Genomic DNA, 25,333 nt, shown 5'->3' with positions numbered 1-25,333 from the left:
TGAAGAGCACAGGGCGCCAGTGGAGAATTTGCCAATCTTGGTGTTCTCTGGCAAATGCCAAACGTCCTGCACGGTGTTGGGCTGTAAGCACCACCCCCACCTGTGGATGTCGGGCCCTCATACCACCCTCATGGAGTCTGTTTCTGACCGTTTGAGCAGACACAAGCACATTTGTGGCCTGCTGGAGGTCATTTTGCAGGGCTCTGGCAGTGCTCCTCCTGTTCCTGGCGGAGGTAGCGGTCCTGCTACTGGGTTGTTGCCCTCCTACGACCTCCTCCACATCTCCTGATGTATTGGCCTGTCTCCTGGTAGCGCCTCTATGCTCTGGACACTACGACGCTGACAGACACAGCAATCCTTCTTGCCACAGCTTGCATTGAATTGCATCTTGGATGAGTTGCACTACCTGAGCCACTTGTGTGGGTTGTAGACTCCGTCTCATGCTACCACTAGACTGAAAGCACCACCAGCATTCAAAAGTGACCAAAACATCAGCCAGAAGGCATAGGAACTGAGAAGTGGTCTGTGGTCACCACCTGCAGAACCACTCCTTTATTGGGGGTGTCTTGCTAATTACCTATAATTTCTACCTGTTGTCTATTCCATTTGCACAACAGGATGTGAAATTGATTGTCAATCAGTGTTGTTTCGTTAGTGGACAGTTTGATTTCACAGAAGTGTGATTGACTTGGAGTCACATTGTGTGTGTTCCCTTTATTTTTTTTTTGAGCAGTGTATATATTCAGCAATGTTTTTATTTGAGCAGCTTGATAGTAGCTCTTCAAGCATGGGAGTGCTAGCCCTCCCCTTTTTCAGGTGTTCTATACCTGATCCTCGGTTTCTGTCCCTGCCTGATGTATCTCGAGGTCATTTTGTCCCATTCCCTATAACCTGTATTTCTAACTGGATTAGAGGCCACTCTTCCATGATAACAGCCATGAAAAAAAATTTTAGACAGTGGTCTTTATTTTTAAATTAGCCTGTGTTTTCTCTTTGTTCACGTCTGAATACTTTCAGCTTTTCCTTGTAGCCTGACCCGAGCCGTGCACCTTGCCCACCTGCCCTGGCTGCCATGACCATTGCCGAATCCTCTTCAGAAGCGATCGCTTATATCGGCAGTCCCCAGTCCGCCGGCTCCAACTTGCCTCCTCCACGGTGTCACAGGTTCTCGTTCCATCTTCAAAGTAAACTCTCAGCCGAGCTAGATACAGGGACTGGAACCGTATGTTTCTTTCCTTCGGGACCCCTGGTGCCTGTGTTTCCTCCATCTGGCTAGGATTCCTGGTGTGTAGTCGTGGTCTAGGAGGATTTTGCAGTTTTTCCACATGAAGCATTTCTTTTGCCATGCAAGTTCTAGCTGTTCTTTCATCATTCTAAAACTGAGCAATCTGACGAAAATCGATCTGGGCTTGGCGCTTGCCAGAGGCTGTGGTGCTTATGCTCGATGGGCTCTCTCTATCTGCAGATACTTCGTGTCACGGACGCCAAGGTTCTCAGAAAACACTGACCTGGGGTCGCCTTCAACTCCTTTGGGCACTCTTAATATCCTCAAGTTTTCCCTCCTTTAGCGCTCTTCTTTATCTGTTAAGTTCGACTGGAGATGCTCCTCTATTTTTAGCACTTCAGCTAATCCCTCCTCTGCGTTTTGTAACCTCTCCTGGTGAATTCTCCTTTAATGTCCTCATGCTTTTTTTTTGTTGTCTTGCCTGAAGTCCCGTATCTCTGGATCAGAGTCTGATTCACCGACTCTGTCCAGGCTAGCTGTGGGGGAGTTACTTTGATATAGCTGGACACAGAAAGCGTGGCAAATCTTTTCCATGCATTTTGCCATGTCTTATGCCTTGAGGGAACTGAGTGGAAATTTCCCCTCCAATGAGCCAGCAAGCTTCTGTACCCACATCAAGTGATTGCATGCACCTTAAGTTGGCCCTGATTGTTGTAAAGGCACTATAGAAAGCCTTGAATAGCTGAGAATGTCATGGTTCTGACACAATTCAAAGCTCATCTCTACCACAAATGGTTCAAAAGTCATTTCATGTTTTGTAGAAAATGCATGTTGGTACCATTTAGGCTACACTCATTTCTGGAGGGTTTGAGCATTGACAGGAGTCTAAATCTGCCTGTAATTTATCAAACTTTGAATGTAGGCTGTTGCACAGACTGTCTAAAGTATCTTGAATAGAGAACATTCAGACACACATATAAACTAATTCTTGTGAACTTCTGTGGAATAATAAAGTAATTAAGTAGGTAAGTTAAGTCACTGAGAACAAAAACAGAGTAGGGCTTTCCTATTCAAATAATGAGGATCAGTGATTGGTTGTTAGGTACTCACATACACAGCTTATTCACTTTTCTGTTTGTGCTGAAAAGTGCTGCAGAGAAACTAATTGCTGGAATTGTCACTAGCTAGAAAATTCAAAAAATTACATTCACAGATATGGTCTCTCTGGTGTGCTCCTGGTGTCCCCCCACCCCAACAGCAGGAATGGATCAACATGACAGGCTTCCTGTGTGCTCTGGGCGGTGTATGTCTCCAACAGCGCAGCACCCCCGGCCCAGCCACCTACAGCCCACCTATGGGCCCCATGAGTGAACGCAAACACTCCATGATCTCCATGGGCCCCTCTGATGTGTCCAGCCCTGTGCCCTCAGTCTCCTCCTGCTCCTCATCGGCCTCCAGTGAGACACCTGTCAGCCGCTTCTTGGACCGGCTGCTAGCCCTCCTGGTGTGTGGCCATGACAGAGTTGGTCTCCATGTTCGCACCAATGTGAAAGACCTGCTAGGCCTGGAGCTCAGCCCTGCCCTCTACCCCATGCTTTTCAACAAGCTTAGGAACAGCATCGGCAAGTTCTTTGACACACAGGGACCGGTGAGTAGCACTAAGGAAGTTCTAGTGATAATGTAACAATTCTTTAAACCTGCAGTTTTTTGTGAGTGCATTGAGTGCAACTTAAAACTGCAGTCGAATTCCTTGTTTGTGAACACAGTCCAATAAACCTGATTCTGTTCTGGATTGGTAAGACATAGATGAGTGTCAGTTCATTTAAAACATTATTGATGGACAAATATTAACTCCATCCCAAATTTCTATTGATACTTTAAGCTTTTTAAAAAGTTGTAATTTATGTATGAATTAGGTTTTCAAAAAAAGAAATACTATGAATCTTGAGGCTTCTTGGACCAAATCTGCCTGTTGCCCCTCTGTATTATCATGTCTATGACTTGCTTATTCAGCATCTGCATAATTTTTTACTCTTTCCAAGGTCAGTTTTTGTATTAGTTGAATGAAACTTGTTGTTTTCTCTGATTTATATCAGCACATCCTGTGATCAATTCCTGACCTTTTTGATAAGTACCTAAGCTTCTAAAATAAAAAGGTTATGTGTGGTGATTCTCCTGTTTCCAGGTTCCTATTAATGACACTAACACCCAGTTTGTGGAGCAGACCATCGCCATCATGAAGAACCTGTTAGATAACCACACAGAGGGCAGCTCTGAACACCTGGGACAGGCCAGTATCGAAACGATGATGCTCAATCTGGTCAGGTCAGTACTCCCTGCCCAGGTTGTGCTTGTCATATGGCCCATTACCTATCAGATTGGAGTTTTAATGACTTAATGTCACTGACAGTGCTACAACTTGTGTCCAGTCTTCATTTAGTCTATGTGCAATACACTGATAGGAAATAGTGAGAAGCATCATAATAAAAGTAAAGCATTAAAATTCGTAAGATTTCTGTTGTGGTGACTTTGATGACACCCAGAGGTAACTGGTGGGACCTTTTACTAGATCCCAGACTACTGTTTGTTGCTCCTTTCTGCTGGAAAATAGCTATCATATCATATCATATGTCATATCATCATCTGGCCAACCAGTCTGCCACTACAGTATGTTAATCCATGACTCATTAGATGTTAGAAAAAACAGCCATTATCCACAATCCTCTGTCCTCAAGATTCATCATTTGATCTCTGAATGCATTACAGTCTGTCAGTCCATGTAAGTGTATAAGCTCATTTGAATATTGCTTGGGAAGGCAGTTCGTTGACCAGGAAAGAAGCAGAGGAGAGGTAGGCAACATTTATCACGGCCATCAGATATATTAACAGATGACAAATTTTTGTCAAGCAATAAATGATCAAGATGTTAGACACTGGTGCTTTTTGGCTGCTGCTCACAACAAACCTACCTTATTATCCTGCCAGGATCTTTCTGTCCCGGTGTTGTCCAACACTCATTCATTAAACAATAAAACCCTCATTCTGAATTAATTAACCATTACTGATAGTAACTTTGATTTCTTCTCTGAAGCCCGGCAAAAACCCCTGGACTATTTCTCACTAGACCAGACCAAAGGTTTCACATACATTGATAAACCTCGTCTTAAGGGGTAGGGAGGTGATGTTGGCAGCAGTTTACAGCAAGGACATTAAAATAGTCACTGCCATTATCTTCTTTCTTAACCTCGCTTCCCAGTAAAGTGTCCGCATCCCCCCCCACGCTGCCTGATAATTCCTCCAAACTATTATCATGACACACTCTCCACCTGTCTCGATCAGCTTTCTCCAATTAAAACTAAAACAGGCTTATTCACGCCGTCAGCTCCCTGGTATACTCCTGAACTCCACCAAATGAAATCCCATTAGTGCCATCTTGAAAGACTATGCCAGAGTGCATCTAATCACAGCCTGATTCACCTACTACCCACACTCTGGCTCCAACAACCACAAATTTCTCTTTTCCACAGTGAAACAAACTGCTCAAACCCTGTGACACTGCCTCTAATTCCTTTACAGTTAACAAGTGCAACTCTTTCCTTTCACTTTTCCGAACAAAAATTGACACCATCTACAGCAACCTGACCACCTCCCCTGCCCCCTCCCCTACCCTTTTCAGTAAAATATTTAAAATAAGTCTTGAAAGACAGTCTGCTGTCAAGTCAAATTCTAGTATTTGTATAACTCAACAAGAGTAATCTGAGTGCCATTTCAAGTTGTCATGGCAGGATAGTAAGAGGCACTGGTGAAGGTGGAGACCATGTGCTTGGTCTTTTCTGCATTTGAGACTAATTTTATTAAGGAGTGATGATTAGAAAACATCAATTGCAAACTGAATACAAGTCAGGGCCAGGGCTGTGGTGGAGACTGGGGAATATAAAATAACACCATCAGAAAAAAAAAGGACAATGGAACTATGTTATTTATCTATAATGTAAACAGTAATGGACGAAGATAGAGCCTGTGGCAACCCTTTTCTGATGGTAAGAGGACTTAACTCAGTGTCTTGAGATTAATGCTCTCTGCAAGATAAATAGAATGTATTTATATAGCGCTTTTCTAGTCTGCCGACCACCCATTCAAACATGGTAGTTAGACCACCTGCTTACATCATGAGCATTAACATACTCACACTCAACTAAGCGGAGCTTTGTAAACTTCTGTGCTGCTTACCAAAATGATTGAATTTATAGTCATAAGAAGCTGAGGTACTGGGGACTCCCTCAGCTGGACAGATATAGTAATTATCTATTGTTGAATCTGCAGACATATTAAGTAAAAGACCAGAGGAAAGGAAATGGTGATTGAAAGCTTCGACCATGGCTGATCTATCATTAATATGGCAATGTATTTGTTTGATTTGAGGTGAGAGTTGTGACAGCAATAAGCTCTGAAGAGATGCTATAAAGTTTCCAAATTTAGTAGAACTATCACAGGCAGAGAGAGCTGACTGATAATAATTTGGTATAGCCTTCCCAATCATGCTAGTGCAGATGTTTCTTTGTTACCTAAAGGTTAACCACTCAGGGGTGCTCATTGGATTTAGCCTTGGAACAGGCTTTGTCTCAGTTGTGGATGGCATTAGAGAGTTGTGGGGAGAATCAAGGACTCTGTCTGTTAATTCTGTTTTTTTTTATAAAGGGCATGGATGTCAGCAATAACATTAGATAACAAGATTGTGAAATGTTTTCAAGTGCCATGGCAGGGTCAGCAATGGAGAAAATATTATCAATGTCAGAGCTCGACACATAAAAAAAAAAGATGTGAAGACCAACATTCTTATAATCATTTGTGGTGATAACTTGATGTTAAGATTTAACAGGCAGCCTGTGTCTCTGACACAAACAGCAAATGGAGGTGCAAAATAAAAACAATAAGGGAGGTTATTGCACATAATAGCTACACATTGGAGTTGTACAGTCTGACAGCGGAGGAATGAATGAATGACCTGCAGTAGCGCCACAATAAGAACAAAACAACAACAATAAAGGTGCAAATAAGAACAAACAGAGCAATACATTACAACTGTAAAAATTTAAATTGTCTTTTGTCCAGCAGTAGTGGATTTGGATGTTTGTAATCCGAGTAGAACAGACGTTATTGCACATAATAACTAAACATACAGTACAGACTTACAGCAGTGGGAATGAATGACCTGCGGTAGCGCTCCTTCCTGCACTGAGGGTGTCTCAGTCGGCCACTGAAGGAGCTGCTCAGCTCCTCTACAGTCCGGTGCAGTGGGTGAGAGCTGATGTTCATGATGGCTGTGAGCTTGGCCAACAGCCTCCTCTCACCCACCTCCTCCAAAGAGTCCAGTGGGCAGCCCAGGACAGAGCTGGCCCTCCTGACCAGCTTGTTCAGTCTCTTTCTGTCCCACTCTGTGCTGCCTGGGGCCCAGCAGACAAGAGCATAGAGGATAGCAGAGGCTACCACAGAGTCATAAAAAGTCCTGAGCAGGGGTCTGCACACTCCAAAGGACCTCTGTCTCCTCAGGAGGTGGAGGCGACTCTGGCCCCACTTGTACAGGGCGTTGGTGTTTTGGGACCAGTCCAGTTCATTGTTAAGGTGAACACCCAGGTACTTGAAACTACCCGCTGTTTCAATGTCTGACACACAGCCCATGATGGCGGAGTCATCAGAGAACTTCTGAAGATGGCAGCAGTCTGTGTTGTAGGTGAGGACCGAGGTGTAGATGGTGAAGAGGAAAGGTGGGAGGACGGTGCCCTGTGGTTCTCCTGTGCTGCAGACTCACAGCTGCACATTCGCACGTACTGTGGACGGTCAGTGTGGTAGTTGATGGTCCAGCCAGCAAGATGTCTAGCCACTCCAGCGTCCTCCAGCTCCCCCCTCAGCAGTGCTGGTCTGATGGTGTTGATAGCGCTGGAAAAGTCAAAAAACATAATCCTCACAGCGCAGCCGGTGGTCCCCAGATGGATGAGCGCCCGTTGCAGCCTGTAGGCAAACTGCAGCGGGCCCAGGATGGAGCTCACCATGGAGCGGAGTTGGCTGAGGAGGAGCCTCTCCATGGTCTTCATGAGGTGGGAGGTTAGGGCGACAGGTCTGTAGTGTGCTTGGCGTGTGTTGTTTTAGGAACCGGGATCAAACAGGAGGTCTTCCACAGGACAGGGACCTTCTCCAGGCTAAGGCTCAGGTTGCAGTCACAGAGCTGGTGCGCACAGGTCCTCAGCAGCCTGGGGCTGAGGCCGTCTGGTCCTGCAGATTTCCTCTGCTTTAGTCGCCTCAGCTCTCTCCTCACCTGGTCTGATGTGATGGAGAGGGAGGAGTGAGGGGGGATTGGGGTGTGCTGCAGAGGGTGGGGGGCAGAGGGGGGCTGGTGTTGATAACAGTCTGTGAGGGTGTGGGGGGGCAGGGTGCAGTTGAAGGTGGCCTGGGGAGGGGTTAGTGGCCTCTGGGCTGGAGACAGTGGTGAAAAAGTAAACTGACAGATGACAAACAACTGGCAAATACTGTGTGAACGACTGCACTATGGGAAACACACGAAACTTGAGAAGCCATTTGGCACATCGCCACCCAAATAAGCTCAAATCACAACAACAACAAGCTTCAGCCAGGCCAAAGGAGCCTGAAAGAAGGATTTGGTGCCCGCCTTCCCCATAACAGTCTGAGAGCTGAAGGAATAACAGCTGCATCTGTGAATATGTAGCCAAAGACTTAAGGGGAGTGTATTGGAATACAGGAAGGTCATCGTCGACTTTGTCAAATGATGTGACCATACCTACCTGCACACCAGCACCAGCAAGACAAAGGAGATGGTGATAGACTTCCTCAGGAATGTGCCACAGTCTACACCGGTGAGCATCCAGGGTTTGGGCATTGAGATCTTGGGGGAGAACAAATACCTCACCAGCAAACTGGAGTCGACCAACAACACGGATGTTCTTGTACAGGAACAGCCAAAGTCGTCTCCATCTCCTGTGAAGACTGAGGTCCTTTGGAGTATGTTGGACATTGAGGAGGTAGGCAAGGGGAGGACAACCCCTCTTACCCCCTGTGTGAGATGATGAGGTCGATAAGCAGCTCCTTCAGCAGCATACTCCTGCATCCACCTTGTAAAAAGGAACGGTCCTTCATTCATATTATAGTTATCTACTTCACAATAGCGACACACTGTTCTTAGCTATCTTACATTACCATGTGCAATTTTCAATTTCATTTTTTTTCATTAGCAATATCATTTTCTAAATACCGCCCCCTTTTTTTGTATAGAATATTCATAAACAGTATATAGCTGACTTTTTTGTTTTGTATTTTTTATTCTCTTATACATCTTTTATATTAATATAGAAGATAATAATTAATAAAAGTTATATATTATCTTATATTTTACCTGCTCTCTTAAGGCTGTTTTCTGTGGTCCACAATGATGGATTTCAGAGGTTAGTATACACTTTGCAGCAATTCAATAATAAAATGAATTTTAATGCAAATACAACATTGTACTATTTTTTATCAAATGGATCTCCTGCAGGATAGTCTCCATATGCAGGTCGAATACACTGGCTAAGTGGGTCTCACAGAGGCAACTCATGTTCAGGCAATTCTGAACATTCTGTGTGTGCGTGCGTGTGTGCGTGCGTTTTTGGGATATTCTGTGTTTTGCAGTTTCTTCCTTTTTTTTTATCAAATTCTGCAATTTTGTGTTGTCTTCATAGTGGAAATCATAGGGAATTAAACACAAACTCATCCAACTGCCTTTTTCCACCTAAAAAACAACACTGCCCATTATGCTGCCTCTCTTAAAACTTTGATCCATGCCTTCATTACATTGTTGTTTGTTTGAGTGTGTTGTTTTCTATGATCATGTAAACTAAAGTGTCTTTGAGTACCTTGAAAAGTGCTTCATAAAAAATGTGTTATTATTTTTATTATTATTAGGAAAAAAAGCAATAACATTTTGCACACCCAGTGTTTGTCATATATTTTTGCATTGCTACAGAATAGAATTGAACAGAAAAAAAAAAGTTTATTGTTCACTGGAAAGTTATCTTAAGCTCATCAAAAATATAAAAGCAGCACAACATGTAACAAATAGAACAAATATGGAAACAAACCACAACTCGAGTTTTACACACTCTAGTGAAAAATATAAACACTTAACTCTTAAAACAAGCATTGCACTTGAAGTAAAAGACTTCTTTTAAATGTTTTTTGTTGCTAAAATTTGTGGATAATTGGCTGGCATGGCGAAAAGCTAATTTTCATTATGTTCTGACTTGAAGACAGAACATAGTGTTTCAGATGTGTATAGACCTGTGCTCCATCCCTCAGGTATGTACGCATCCTGGGCAACGTGGTCCATGCGATCCAGATCAAAACCAAGCTATGCCAACTGGTGGAGGTGATGATGGAGAGACGAGATGACCTGTCCTTCTGCCAGGAGATGAAGTTCAGGTCAGTGACAGCTTGTTAGGTATACACACATGGATGTCTGCAGGTCATTGTCAAAGCTACCTTGATAACATATGAGTGTGTTTACTATTAATTATTTATATTCAATATATTTATTAAACTAATTCAAATGGTGAGAAAGTAATGCCAAACCTAAACCCTGATTTAAGGTTTTATGTTTTCCTCTACTTGTCCTTCAGATACTGATTTATTTCCATAACCACATGCTGGAACGTGTCTTTCATTATGTTGTCTTCCTCTGTTGTTTGTAGGAACAAGATGGTAGAGTACCTGACTGACTGGGTGATGGGAACCTCCAACCAGGCTGCTGATGATGACATTAAGTGTCTGACTAGGTGCAGCTCTGTTACATGTGCTCAACTAATACACTGTCAGGAACTGAGAGAGCTCCCCCCTCACTATTGTCTCCTGTGCGTGCGTGCGTGCGTGCGTGCGTGCGTGCGTGCGTGTGTGTGTGTGTGTCTCCACACCATGTGCAGGGACTTGGACCAGGCCAGTATGGAGGCGGTAGTTTCTCTGTTAGCTGGTCTTCCTCTGCAACCAGAGGAAGGTGATGGAGTAGAACTGATGGAGGCTAAATCTCAGCTCTTCCTCAAGTAAGAACACACCTGCGTTTAAATTTTACACAAGTTCACAATAATTTGATGAAGCATATACTGCCTGTTTCTGGGACACTTCCTTCCCCTATTTTTAAAGTCCATATGTCCATATTATGCTCATTTATAGGTTCATTGTTTTATTTTAGGTTCTTACTAGAGTACATTACATGCTTTAATGTTCAGAACACATTATTTTTCTCACATATCACCCTATACCCTCTGTCTGAAACACCCCTTTTTAGCCCCTGTCTCTGAGCAGACCGGTCTTCTGTTTAACAACAAGGCAAATACAAGCTTAGCTAACGCTGCAGTATGGCGTTCCACAAAATGCAACATGAACCTACTACTCCCGTTATTTTGTTGGCCCAAATTAGAGATCGACCAATTATCGGCGCCGATATTTAGAGTTTTGATGTTAATCGTTATCGGCTTTTTTAAATCCGACGGACCTAAATCAAGAAATCACTTAAAAACGGGGTTATTTCGGCTCAGATGCAGCCGCCCCTCTCTCTCTCCTGCAACTTCTGTCTCCAGCATTGTTCCCCCCACAGCGCCATCTGATTGATTAAGTGAGCCACAGTATGCGTAAGTGGCAGAGCCAAACTGAAGCGAAAGCTGTCCTCACTTGTGTGGAGCTTTTTTACACAAGAAGTTTTCTCACATGAGTGGCAGCTTTGCTAGCTCGTAGTACCTCCACAAGAAGTTTTCCGTGTGGAGAAAATTCAGGGAGCTGTTTTTAAGTTTATAAGTTAACGCCATGTAGTTTTTGTTGTGTTTGAACTTAAAACAAAGATAAGTCATTTTCAGTTATATTTAAAACATTTCAGGTAGCTATTTTTTAAGTTTTTATTCAACTTTATAAGAGATGCTTCTGACTCTGGGAATTCCATGCACCTCTGGAGCTATTCATTTTCTAGTTGTTTGGTTAAATAAACATGCTTTAGGCATTTAAACAAAGTTAAGTGTTTGTATTCGTCAACATTTTTACACTTTTGCTGCAAATGAATATCAGCTCCAAATACAGTATACCCTTGTTTTTCGCGGGGGTTACGTTCCAAAAAGAACCCGTGATAGGCAAAACCCGTGAAGTAGAAACCTTTATTTTATTTTATTTTTTACAATTATTATACAATTAAATACTCTATTATACATTGAAAAGAAAGAACAAACCATTCTACAGGCTCAAGCATTTGTTTCACAAATAAAAGTACTTTAGAAACGTTTTTTAACAAATAACTTCTGTACTGTACTGTCAAATAATAATTTTAATCATCGATGTGAACAGAAGGCTTCAAATTGCGCGCTGACCCGAGTAATTGGATTAAACGGGAGAAAATAAAAAATGATTATGAAAAAAATACAAAGTACAGTCGGACAAATAGTGACTCAGGTGTATTTCACTGCTCTTCAGACTGAGCCGCTGCATCCTGACTCCGCTCTGCAGTGTTTTCTTCTTTTGAAGCCAGCGGTGCAGGTGTGTTTGTTCGGGAGAAGAACATAGTGATAGGAAAAACTCGAAATTACAAGAGAATTTGCACGTACGTAATGTAAATTTGGCAAGCTGTTTTACATACTTGTACATATTAAACTGCAACGTTATTGACGCACAGGTAGAGAAGAAGCGGAGTGACTTTTTAGCCAATCAGAATGCAGAACACAATGCACGATGCAAATCCGTGAAGTGGCGAAACCGTGAAAAGTAAACCGCGTTATAGCGAGGGATCACTGTATTGGTTATCGGCTATCTATTAGGCATCGTTATCGGTCCTGAAAGACCCATATCGGTCGATCTCTACCTCAAATTAGCCCTAACAGTTACTCTCAAATGTCTCAATATTACAACATTAGTCCAACATCACCTCAGACTGTAGAAGTAGCCATTAGCAAAGCAGCATGCTGACAACAATTTCAACAGGCCAACTTACAAAATAAGCAAACAACATAAAACATGGCAAAAATTAGGCCTTTCAAGTCTGAAGTTAGGTTACAGACAGCTGGTATAGATATACCCTTGAATGCATCTGCATATAATAATGAATTCAAAAAATTCTCACCAGTGAAAGCGGTCCAGTCCATACAGGCAGTGATAGTTGATTAGCTTTGCAACCAGCAGCAAGGAGCCAAAAGTCCATAATTGATATTTCAATTTATTGTCCGACTCCATCCTCTGTACTCATGGACCCACCATCAAACCACTGGGCTCTTAGGCTGGCCATTCACTGGAGCTTAAAGAAGCACATTGGCCAGACTGCGGGAGGTAACTTCAGATTTGTCAGAGAATCACTCAGCTTGTTTGTTAGACACAAGAGGTGTCACTTGGGTTTTATTTTCATTGGCCAACTTTTTGGCACCCTGTGCCACCCAGACGGTGGAAGAGAGCAGCAGTGCTCGTTAAGATGGAGACAGTAGGGTTTTTTTTTTTTTTACAGCGCTCCCATCTCCCGTCTACATCTGGCCAATGTCTGCTCTCTGACAAATAAGATAGATGAACTTAACATTAAACAAAACAAACACTGACTTTTACAGACCTGCCACTTCCCGGGCTTTGGTCTTTTCCTAACAGACCATGTAACAGACTTTCGGGGAAAACCAGGGGAGGCGGATTGTGCCTCTACATTGATGACGGTTGGTCTTCAGTGTTGAGGAAATCATGCAGCCTTTGTCACCTCTTCTAGAGACAGAGGATCAGGAAGGCGTCAGGCCTGTGTGTCCCCCACCTGTCTAAGTCTGTGCTGACCAGCTGACATCCATCTGCACCCAGATTTTCAACAAATCACTGGAGCTGTGTGTAGTCCCCTCATCTTCAGACACTCCATAATAACTTTGGTGCTTTAAAAAATTCTCCATCTAATGAGTAAATGATAACAATAATAATAACAATAATCAACGTTAACACAATTCATGCATGAAATGCAACACAAGCTGCTTAGCATAAAAACAACCTGATCAGAAGGTTGGTGGTTTTATCCCTGGTCTCGGCAGTTTACAATATCAGTATCTTGAACCCCAAGTTGCTCCAGATGCTGTGAATTGTTGTGTTAGGGTGGTAATGCCCGTAATGACCTAGTGACCATGTGGTGAATGGGTACCAGTGGGTGCCAATGGATGAATGCAGGCTTGTGTTGTAAAGTGCATTGAGTGTTTGGCAGACTAGCTATGTAAATACAGTAACACCATTGACATTGAGTGCAGTGTTGAAACCACATTCTTTTAAATCAGACTGTGTGTGTGTATAGCTTGGAGGACTGAGATTACACTTTGAGATACACGAATGAGCAAAATGAGTCAAAAAACGTGGACGCCATTAACCAAAAAAAAAACTTCCAAGGGCCGGCCCTTAGGCCATAATTCCAAAAGAGTTTATCCAGTAATCATAGTTCTGTCATTAAGCACTCCTGATTAATCTCACTGGAGACACCCTTCGTTATCTCCTGAACATACGCATTGGATTTCGTTCAAATGCGATGAAGGTTGGACAAATGGTGGAACTTGGAGTGCAATTATTGAAATGCTACAGTTTTTGTGATGATGAAACATGGTGAATTATCTGAGTGGAGAAGCCTTTTGTCATAAATTAGCTGTTTTTTGTGGTGATGTGCAGGTACTTCACCCTGTTCATGAACCTACTGAATGACTGCAGTGAGGTTGAGGATGAGGGCCAAGCAGTGGGGGGACGAAAGAGAGGAATGTCTCGACGCCTGGCCTCACTCCGCCACTGCACCGTCCTGGCCATGTCCAACCTGCTCAATGCTAATGTAGACAGTGGACTTATGCACTCTATAGGTAAGTCAGCCACAACATTATCTCTCATCTCATTAACGAAATGCTTTCTACATAGAAGTTACCAGCAGAGTTTTCCCATGAGTACCAGTGCTCATTTCTTCATTGCAAGGTCTTGGCTACCACAAGGACCTGCAGACTAGAGCCACCTTCATGGAAGTGCTGACCAAGATCCTGCAGCAGGGAACAGAGTTTGACACCCTGGCAGAGACAGTTCTAGCTGACCGCTTTGAGAGGCTTGTGGAGCTGGTCACCATGATGGGAGACCAGGGAGAGCTGCCCATTGCCATGGCACTGGCTAATGTGGTTCCTGGGTCCCAATGGGTGTGTACCTCTTCTTCTTTGGGATTGGTATTAAACATTATAGTCACAGTGGTCATAATGTTTAAGTCCCTCTGCTCAACAGTATGTTCTCAGTTTTGTTGAAAGTCCTGAAAGTTTCTAATGAGCACTCAGTAGAGGTACAGTGCATGCTATATGGATGGTATAAAAAAGTACGAAATATTGCAGTGACATTAATTGTGACATTTTCAGCAGTGATATGTGTTTGTTGTATTTCCAGGATGAGCTAGCCCGAGTCCTGGTGACACTGTTTGACTCACGCCACCTACTTTACCAGCTGCTGTGGAACATGTTCTCAAAAGAAGTGGAGCTTGCAGACTCTATGCAGACTCTCTTTAGAGGAAACAGCCTGGCAAGCAAAATAATGACCTTCTGTTTCAAGGTAGAAAACACAGCATGACTCATCTCATGAAATAAGTAGAAATGCCTATGTCTCACAAAATTTCTGCCTAAAAGGGCATGCTATATCTATATTATGACTGTATTTTATGTTGTTTTATGTCAGGTATATGGGGCAGCATACCTGCAGAAGCTACTGGAGCCTTTATTAAGAGGGGTCATAACCACCCCTGAACATATCAGCTTTGAGGTGGATCCCACCAGGTGAGTCCCTGCATCTGGGCTCTGACAACATGTAGTAGTCATATCAGAGATTTTATTCTAAACCTTTCCTACTCATCTATACCTATTGTAGGGTATCTCACAGTAGGATACTGAATGGCCAGATATAGGATAAGATAGGATAGAACTTTATTCATCCCCAGCGAGGGAAATTTGGGTTTTACAGCAGTTGGAAAAGAAAATAGCAGCAGGAATAGAGAAATTCAAAAAACAAATTACAAAATAGAAGCTGACTATATATATATATATATTATACAAGGGACTATCAAAGAAAAATATGTAGAAAAAATATATTAAAAAATATACATTGCCATAAGAACTATGGAAATTGCCATAAAAATATACTGCCAGAAAACAGATTTTACACAAATTGCCCACAATTGCACATGCATGCAATAAGTATATGTATATATACATATGTCACAGTAAATTAAAATGAGAGTGGAAAAAAGTAATATTGTATGATGTATCACACATCAGTGCAAACAACCGTCTGGATATGGAAACCAGTGCTACATTAAGCAATGTGTAGTTGAACACTCTGACAGCTGTTGGTATGAAGGACCTGTGGTAGTGTTCCTTCTTACAGAGTGGATGCAGCAGTCTATTGCTGAAAGAGCTGCTGAGGGCCCCCACTGTGTAATGCAGGGGGTGGGAGGGGTTGTTTATGATGGATGTCAGCTTGGCTAACATCCTCATCTCACCTACATCCTCAGTGGTGTCCAGAGGGCAGTCCAGGACAGAACCAGCCCTCCTGACCAGTTTGTTGAGTCTCTTCCTGTCCCTCTCAGAGCTTCCACAGCCCCAGCAGACCACTGCGTGAAAGATTGCAGATACAACCACAGAGTCATAAAAAGTTTTTTAGTAATGTCCTACATACTCCAAAGGAGCTCAGTCTTCTGTGCAGATGGAGACGACTTTGGCCCTTTCTATACAGGGCATTGGTGTTAGTGGACCAGTCCAGTTTTTGGTTGAGGTGGACACCCAGGTATTTGTACTTCTCCACGATCTCAATGTCCAAACCCTGGATGCACACCGGTGTAGTCTGTGGTGCTTTCCTGCGAAAGTCTATCACCATCTCCTTGGTCTTGCTGGCATTAATAAGCAGGTGGTTTAGTCCACAGCAGTCAACAAAGTTAGTGACGACTTCCCTGTATTCCAAATTGTTCCCCTGCCATACACATCCAACGATTGCTGTATCATTGGAGAACTTCTGGAGGTAGCAGCTGTCTGTGTTGTGTCTAAAGTCAGATGTGTGGAAGGTGAAGAGGAAAGGAGAGAGCACAGTACCCTGCGGCCTGCAGCCTCACATACTGTGGTGTGTTGGTGAGGTAGTTGATGGTCCATGCAGCCAGCTGACAGTCTACTCCAGCTCCTTCCAGCTTCCCCCTCAGCAGTGATGGCTGGATCGTGTTGAAAGCACTGGAGAAGTCAAAAAACACGATCCTCACTGTGTTACCAGTGCTCTCCAGGTGGAAAAGAGAGCGATGGAGCATGTAGATGATTACGCCTTCCATAACAATGCCTGGTCGATATGCAAACTGTAGGGGGTCCAGCTCGCTGCTCACCAGGTAACGAACTATGTTAAGTATAATCCTCTCCAGTGTCTTCATCGGGTGGGAAGTTAAGGCTACAGGCCTGATGTGGTTGGGCTTCCTGGGATGCACAGTATTTGCCACTGGAACCACACAGGAAGTTTTCCAAAGGGGAGGAACTCTCTCCAGGCTGAGGCTCATGTTGAAGATGTGCTGAACAACCCCACAGAGCTAATCTGCACAATCCTTGAACAGTCTAGAGCTGATGCCATCAGGGCCCGTAGCCTTCCTCGCCGTCGTCCTCCTGAGCTCCTTCCTCACCTGATCTGTGAAGTGGATTGGAGTGGGTGAAGTGGTGTGAGGACAGAGCTGCTGGTGTCTGGGATGCACTGGCGGGGAGGGAGAGGGGGCTTACCATCTGGTCTGTGCTGCGGTGGTTGGGCGAGGGAACGGGGCTAGAATCAAACCTGTTAAAAAACAGGTTCAGCTCATTTGCCTATTCTTGGTCTCCAGATTCTGGGCCCCAGCCGTTGTCGCTGCTGTGGCCTGAGATGGTTTTCAGGTCCCTCCAAACCTCTCTCAAAGCGTTATGCGTGTCCAGCATGAGTTCGTTCAGCCATGTCTCTGTGAAGCATATGACGCTACTCTCCCGGTACTCCCGCTGCAGTCTGGTTAGCGCTGTTAACTCTTCCATCTCACATTTCCCATATTAAGAGACGGGAAGGAATGGTTTATACCATGTTCGCTTGTCCCGGCACTTTGCTCCAGCTCTGCATCCCCTTCTCTGTCTCCATGTCTCTGCGGGGATCTCCGAGCTTTCCGCTGGGAGTACACTGGTGTTGCACAGCGCTAACAGCTGGTCCCGAGTGTAAACAATGGACCCATGGCTGAATGGATAACCCAAAGTTGTTTTTAAAAGTCCATAAACCAGTAAAAAGCATATGACTAGTCTCACCAGTTGTACATCCGTAGGAACGTATGATACTAGTGACGAAGAAAAGATGAGTAACACACAAGAAAACACTAAAACAAAGAAAACCAGTCGGAGCTGCTGTAACTGGCTGCCACTCGTGTGGCGCCATCTTGGTACAATTCTCAATACATGCAGTAATTATTAATTATCAATGACAATTTTATTGCAGTGTCTCAGAGAGGGATTTTTAGGTTTTTGCATTGGTATATTCATGCCATTTCAGTGGATAAACATAGCCACAAGTCATGTATTTGGGTTCAAGCCCTTTTGCGCTCAACAGAAGGAAGCAGCTCAATGGGCCAAATTACAAGGGGCTAACAGCAACGAGTGGTAAGATAAGATAAAACTTTATTAATCCCCTGCCACGGAAATCCAGGTGTTACAGGCAGCAGGCAATAGTAGTAGGAATACAACAGAAAATAATTGCAAAATAAAAGTTGACAATACAAATGTACATTTTATACAAAAGAACTACAAAAAATATATTGGCACAAAATAACTAAAAAAAAAACACTGCCATAAAAAAATATACTGCTAAAAATTTGAGGAGAATTGCAGTTTTGGGAGAAATTGTACATGGATTGAAATTGCACATGGTGGGTGCAGATAAATTAAGTACAGTGTTTGCTCAATTGCACAGTATATATATATATATATGTGTGTGTGTGTGTGTGTGTGTCAGCTTTTAATTTGTATTTTGTATTTCTCTATTTCTGTTGATATTTGCTAACTGCCATTACCTGCTGCCTGTAATACTGGAATTTCCCCGGCTGGGGAATGATAAAGTCTATCTTCAGCTGATTCTGGAGTGGTGGTGCAGCAACACCTGCACATCAGAGGAAAGCCTTTCCTGCGCCCCCACCACAAAAGTCAACGTCAGAAGTTTGCAAAGGAACATTTAAAGAAGCGTGATGCATTTTGGCAATTTTTGACAATAGTCATGTGGACTATTGAAATTAAAGTAGATCTTTTTGCCAAAGGTGAAAAGAACACCTCTCTAACTGTTAAGCACAGGGGTAGATCGATCCTGCTTTGGGCGTGAATTGCAACCAGTGGCACAGGGAATCATTACCTAAATTAAATACCAGCAAATTCTGGAAACTGCAAACAGTTTGAAAAAGGCTGAAGATGAACAGAGGATATCTTCTTCAACAGGATAATAACCCTAAACATACCTCAAGTCCACAATGAATTACCTCAGTAGATGAAGGTATTGCCATGGCCCTCACAGTCCTCCAACCTAAACATCACTGAAAATCCGTGGATTAGACCTCAAAAGACCAGTGCATGCAAGATGACCCAAGAATCTCACAGAATTCAAAGGATAAAGGAATTGAAGGATAAATGGGGAATCCCCCAACAAAAACTGTAAAACTCTGAGCTGGCTACAAAAAGCATTTACAAGCTATTATACTTTCAAAAGGTGGTGTTACTAAGTAACTTTTGCTTTCAGCCCTTTTTTGTTAATTTTGTTTTGATCAAGGTCTTTTTATTTTGTTTTTTTCATTTTTTTTTTTTTTTACAGATTTAACATCATCAAACTCAACAAAACAAACACCAGAGTACCGGACTTATGTTGAGAAGAGTAAAAGATACAGAGTAGCAGATAGTTGACATAGCCAGATATGGGGAAAAAGGAAAAAAAAAAGGGAAAAAACATGGCAACAGATAGTGGTAGGAATTTACACTTTTTAAATTTACAAATTTACACTACGTTCTCGGCTTCCATATCCTCAAAATGTTAAGAAAGGCTGCCAAATATTATAAAATGTCTAGCAGTGTTTAGTCAGCACTAAAGAATTTCATTAAGACTGTGATCAAGATTACTTGTAGCCTCTCTTTTATGCTTTTATTCTGATCCAGATGTCTTTCGACAAAAGAGTTAGAAGCCTCATTGACAGGAGCTCCTTGTTTGTCTCATCAGGCTGGAACAAGGTGAGAACCTGGAGGAGAACCAGAGAAACCTCCTACAGATCACAGAGCGGTTCTTCCAGGCCATCATTGGTTCATCCAGCGAGTTCCCTCCACAACTCCGCAGTGTCTGCCACTGTCTTTACCAGGTACCCCCCCTATTCACCATAGCCCCCAGCTGCTCACCCAGCCTCTCTGCCCTTACCTGTGTGTGTGCAGTGTCATTTTGAGCTCCTGCCTCTTCACTAGGAAGTCTTTGGAATCTGCTCAACTCACTGCTCTCTGCATCACATGCATCAGTGCACAGCTGTACATACCTTTCAACTATATACATTCTGCTGGACCAATACATCAAAACCCTTCTGCTTGATCATTTTCATTATTCAGAAAGTTCCACATGCTGAGTCTTTATGCCTCAAGATCTTATGTACGTTAGTGCAGCAAACCCCTGAACCACCATGGGACACTAAGCTTGATGATTCTACTATAGGACCTTGTTTTCCTAGCTTTTGCCATTATAACAGTTCAGTGTTTCCCCCTACCATTCCCTCTTGGGGTGGGGTGGGGGGTGGGGGGTGTTTTGAATTCTGCAGGTTCAGGCATTTATGTTCAGAGACCTTCATATTTAAATTTTATTTGAAAAGAAAAATGATAGTTTTGTTTCAGGTTCCTTCTCTTTCTGCTTATCCTCTGCTTTGTGTTTCTGCTGCTGTCAAGTCTTAGAAGGCTTTTTGGAAATTAGCCTCGCAAAGTGTTGAGCTAAATGGCTAGCCTAGCTAGTTTCCCCTGTAATCCTGTGAACACACTAGACATGTTTTCAGTGTGTTATTATAGCAATAGTTGTTGCAACAGTTCATGTTTAGTATTCACACAGTCATACAGAGAGTATGCCAGTCTCAGTTTACTGTCTGTAAATGCTTTTAGTTAATGCTAACTATACAACTCAGAGATATATATGCATTTGTTTCTTTGTGCATTATTTCAGAAGCTAGAAAATTATGCACCACTATGCTGAACATTTGTACTACTTGTACTATTTCCATTCTGCACATAGAGAGCTTAAATCTAAAAAAGAAACATGGACAGACAACACCCGCCACCTCCACCACTGCCACAGCCCGTCCAACTCACAAGCGGTCAACCTAAGGGACACTGCAGTTAATTGTTCACCCACCACACTATAGTTTGAGTGCTGCTCTCCAGTTGTACAAAAACACCTTACAGTGTATGGACTGGCAGCAGGAATACTACTCAGATAGGGCTGCTGCTAAGAATGATAAAGATGATATTGTGAAATTCTCGGTTTTGTTAGTCAAAGACCTAAAATAATCTCAGTTTACTGTAATAATAGACCATTATGGATATAATTGATATTAATTGTGGGTAAATTAACTTTCTGTCCATCAATTACTCAACAAATTATTTTAGCCCTATACAGAAATATTGGGCTCTCAATATTAGGCAGTAGGCACTGCACAGAACAATACCAGAAACAATGAGAATAAAGATGTAGTATGGCTATTAATGAGTTCTGCTCCTCCATGAGCGTTGTTCAAATCTATCATATTCCATTGGCTCATTTTCCATACAGTAAATGGTGACACAAGACATTACAACATTCAGGATACAGGCTCGTCTCAACAGTGATGCTGCTCAGCTTTGTGCAATAAACATTTTGGGTAAGGTGAGTCTGTGATCCTAATGGGAATTATATACCACTTTTACACCAAAATTAGTGCATTTATGCTGCTTTTTTAAATGCAGGTAGACCCACTTGAAATGGGGGACTCCGTTTCCATTGCCAGTGGAGAAGTTTGCCTCTGTTTTTTTTTCTCCCTGATGTGCCACGTGCAACGTCACCGATGTGCCACAAAACAAAACAGTAGATAGTAGCATGGAGGCCAGTTACAGTGTTACGGTTTTTACTTTTTACACCTTATATTTCGCACTGACTGAATGATTCCTCTCAAACCAGGGGACCTCACTCGCCAGAGTTGCATTTTGCAAAATATGAGGAGTAAAATTACCCTTCCATGTTGTTTCCATAGATTGTAAAAATGAATAAATGTTCCTGGTTATGTGCAGGAGAGCGTCTGGAACTTAAGTGCGCAGCATAGCATCTCAACAGAGAAGGGGCGAAAAAACTAGCGTGTCTACCTGGATGTCACTGGCAGTTGAAGCTGGAGCTGATAAATATCTGTGACTACTGCAGAGTCATTTACCGGGGAATTAATGCAGATCGTACCCTTTCTCACTGAAGACAAAAGCCCAACATTAGTGGGTGTTGGGTTTTTTGTCCATTGTGAAAGGAGTAGCAGTTATTTCGTCGGAGAGTAATAGGCCTCGTATATTGAAATACATGCAAAGGCCCCCGATCAGATGCTGTCCAGATAAAGGTCACATGTTAACACCAGGTAGAGATGGGACCTTACTGACAATGGCAAAAGCTGGTAAGTGAGGCTTTGGTTGAAAGGTTCAGGCGGGGTAAGACAGGCTTCATGATAGGTTTAGTAGAGTTTTGGGTAACATTCTCCCAGACCACACTGCAATGATAACCCCGTCAGACATGTGATGGTGGAAATAATCAAAACTGTGATCACACCTAATCCTGGCCATGGTGTCAGCCAAGACTATACTCTGTTGGATCAAATGAGTGGAGAAGAATATCATCTGGAAATCTGTACTCTTTCTGTGTCTGACATTTCAGATGAGCTGCAGCATTTTGAGCCGTTACTTTTTGATAGCAGATAGAAGTGAGATGACAGGAAATTAGTGTTTAGAAAGTGTGGGAACAACATGCAACAATGGTCTCTGCCTGGATGAAAATTAAGAGTGTTGCAAGTCACTGTGGTACCCTAACCCGGGGACCACAGGATGCTGCCTGGAGAAAGTTTAACAACTCATCTGCACTACTTCTGCTTGGCCCATACACTATCTAGATTATTTTCCCAGAAAATTATGCACATCCGTACAGTACTAACATAGCAGTGCACTGCATTGGCTGCACAAATGTAACACAAAGCATCCATATGTTTGTTTTTACTTTAGACTTGATCTTGATTGGATCTATTACAATAGGACATGATGCCCACTAGTTGTCATTCTCTGGGGTATTATCACCTATAATACAGTTCCTTGATGTTATGAACACAATAGAGCTAACACATCATCACTGAAATGTGTCTAATGTTAGTTATATCCAACAATACCATTATTTTAAAATGTGTGATGTTTGAATCCTTTCAATTATCATTAACTTCTACTTCCAATCTGCTGCTTTGTGGAGTTAAAATGACAAGATTGTCTCAGATGAGTATCTCAGTTCAAAAGGTTGGTAGGCGCATATATACTGTACATGCCAAAATCATGTTAGATGGATTAGATTAGGATTAGATGTGATCACAGCATAAGAGGATGACAACTGATTGCCCTGTATCAAGTATAGCTGCCAAAAATTATTATAGTATAACCTCAATACACATACCTTTTCTACTGAACGCTGAGTTTGACTGTCTTTTCCTGCTGAATGAAAAGCAGCTTCACACTGCTGCTGCTGCTGCTGCTGCTGCTGCTGCTGCTGCTGCTGCTGCTACCACCTTGCCCATACTACTCTGAAAAAAAGCTCTGTCCACTTACACTCAACAACTGAATTAATAAAATTAATTCTTTATGTGTTATATTGTATACTAATTCAGAATGCTTCATACCCACACCCATAAAAAGTGGTCTGGGGTTTTGATCACAGAATTTCTATTTTCCATGTGTTGACATCTTTGATTTCTCATTCTCCATCTTGGATTTCCTTTTGCAACTGTGTGTGCGCACACAATCACACTAATACAGTCTGCTGAAGTCAAACCACGCCAGCGCATGCACTGATGCGCTTTAAGTCCCTTGAGCAGTGATGAACACTTTTTTAACAGCAGTTTTGATTTTTCTGTGTTTTACAGATTGAATGTGTTAGGGTTGTGCTGCTGTGTGTGTGTGTGGGTGTGGGTGTGGGTGTGGGTGTGTCTGTGTGTGTCTGTGTCTGTGTGTGTGTGTGTGTGTCTGTGTGTGTGTGTGTGTGTGTGTGCGCGCGCGCGTGCGTGCGCGCGTGCGTGCGCGCGTGCGTGCGTGCGTGCGTGCGTGCGTGTAGCTGGTGCTGTGACCATGATTGTGCTCATCTCTGTTCTGTAGGCTACTTGCCACTCTCTACTGAATAAAGCAACAGTAAAAGAAAAAAAGGAAAACAAAAAAGCAGTAAGTTTGGAGAATCTACTTTCCCTCAGACACTTTCCCCCTAAAGCAAAAAAACCTTTTTTGCATTTTATTCATTTTATTTTTTATTTCTTCATTTTAAAAAAATCGTTTTAATTTGGTGTTTCTCTGGAAATGTTTTCTTCTTTTCTCCATATTCAACTTTGTGTACAACCCTCTCTTAAAATCATTGTACTAATATCGGCACCATTTGATGTGTTTTCAATTAACAGTTCTCAGGAAACTGTGGCATCCTCTTTTCTTTCTGGACTCTGCACTTCAGGAGACATTTTCTCAGAACATTTCATCCTTACTCAATCACGTTTCTCCGTCTTATATGACTCGTGTTAATAAATTAACCCTCACACACACCTGCACGTCTCATCTGCCTCAGCTTACATGGCTTTATAAAAGACATGAATGGTCTTTAGATGAAATATTCTGATAAACTGGTCTCCCTCTGTCATGGGTTGGATTCATCAGCTGTATGGACTCCTTTTCCCCACCATATATGAAAAGCAACGTTTTTTCATTTGACAGTGTGATTTTTGACATTCACATTTTTATCCAGTGTACTCGCTCAGAACCATGTCACTTGCACTCAAATATAAGTTATCATGGGCAAATTTGCCCTGATCTTTCTTAAACGCTTTTGTTTAATTCTTAGTGCCCACAGCTCTAAAGTGACTCTCGATCAAAGGTCTGTCTCTCTCACTTCTTTCACCTCAAAAATCCTCCACCCGAAAGTAGTAGAAAATGTAGTATGGTAAAATTACCTCCGTACATGCTCATTGTTTATGAAGCTGTGGTGTTGATATATATATCACTAAAGCATATGATTAGAGAAGTGGCTGTGATGCCAGTGAATCATTTTGGTTTTGTGTTGAATTACTTAGAGAAGTAATGTAAATTAGCCACAGGTGATGTAATTTTTGCAGAAAAAGAACAATGAGAGATACAAATATTCCAATAGAATTGAGAGCACCATCAGAATAATAACTCAGCCAGCCTGGGAATCATGCGAAAATTGGACCTGGATCTTTAACAGAACTGGCTATTGGAACCCAACCCTAATTGCAAGCTGCATTGTTCACACACTTGCATGCTTTGTGCGTACCTGGTTTTAAATGGATGAAAAATTATATTCACTGGGAAGGAGAGCAGGGCTGAATCATTCATGGCCGACATCAGAATATCATCTTTAAGAACTTCAGATTCACAGAGTAAACCCACCTGGTGACCATTGTTAGAGCACACACATCCAAGGCTCTGAAGGAAGCCAGCTTAGTATAGTATTCCATCCAGTATGTCCTCATCTTTATGTGCTTCATGTATTTTTATGTATTTATTGATAAAATAGCAGTTGAGGCATGCATTACTTCACCTTGATGTCAGGCTTGTTCCTGTTGCACCAATGCCTCCCTGCCTATGTAGTGCAGTTCAGCCAAAAATAATGACAGTTTTGCATCTCACTCAGACCAGATGTATTTTGCTGCATTGTCTTGATCACACCATTAAATAAAGTGGATGTCAGTGTTACACACACGTTGCTTCAGCGACACCTACAGCAAATCTGTTCCTGTTTTCTCTTTGATGTCTTTCCATTGATTGAATGTTTGCA

General features: G+C 42.5%; 1 protein-coding gene across 5 annotated transcripts in view; it reads left to right on the top strand.

Moving 5' to 3' along the window:
• The window catches only part of nf1a (neurofibromin 1a), a 123,665-nt gene that overhangs the window by 33,598 nt on the left and 64,734 nt on the right, over positions 1-25,333 (top strand). For 2 of the 5 annotated variants that reach the window (XM_041940005.1, XM_041940002.1), the window contains 11 exons: positions 2,484-2,873; positions 3,411-3,550; positions 9,572-9,694; positions 9,964-10,047; positions 10,192-10,308; positions 13,913-14,094; positions 14,204-14,415; positions 14,654-14,815; positions 14,939-15,036; positions 19,487-19,622; positions 23,653-23,715. In XM_041940005.1, coding sequence (XP_041795939.1) covers positions 2,484-2,873; positions 3,411-3,550; positions 9,572-9,694; positions 9,964-10,047; positions 10,192-10,308; positions 13,913-14,094; positions 14,204-14,415; positions 14,654-14,815; positions 14,939-15,036; positions 19,487-19,622; positions 23,653-23,715 — 1,707 coding nt within the window. Of the gene's footprint in view, positions 1-1,017; positions 1,353-2,483; positions 2,874-3,410; positions 3,551-9,571; positions 9,695-9,963; positions 10,048-10,191; positions 10,309-13,912; positions 14,095-14,203; positions 14,416-14,653; positions 14,816-14,938; positions 15,037-19,486; positions 19,623-23,652; positions 23,716-25,333 lie in introns of those variants that run through there. The other 3 variants (XM_041940003.1, XM_041940004.1, XM_041940007.1) reach the window with 3 other exon arrangements.

Source organism: Chelmon rostratus, chromosome 7 (genome assembly GCF_017976325.1).
Source record: "Chelmon rostratus isolate fCheRos1 chromosome 7, fCheRos1.pri, whole genome shotgun sequence".
Taxonomy (NCBI): domain Eukaryota; kingdom Metazoa; phylum Chordata; class Actinopteri; order Chaetodontiformes; family Chaetodontidae; genus Chelmon; species Chelmon rostratus.
This window is presented reverse-complemented; position numbering and strand designations above follow the sequence as displayed.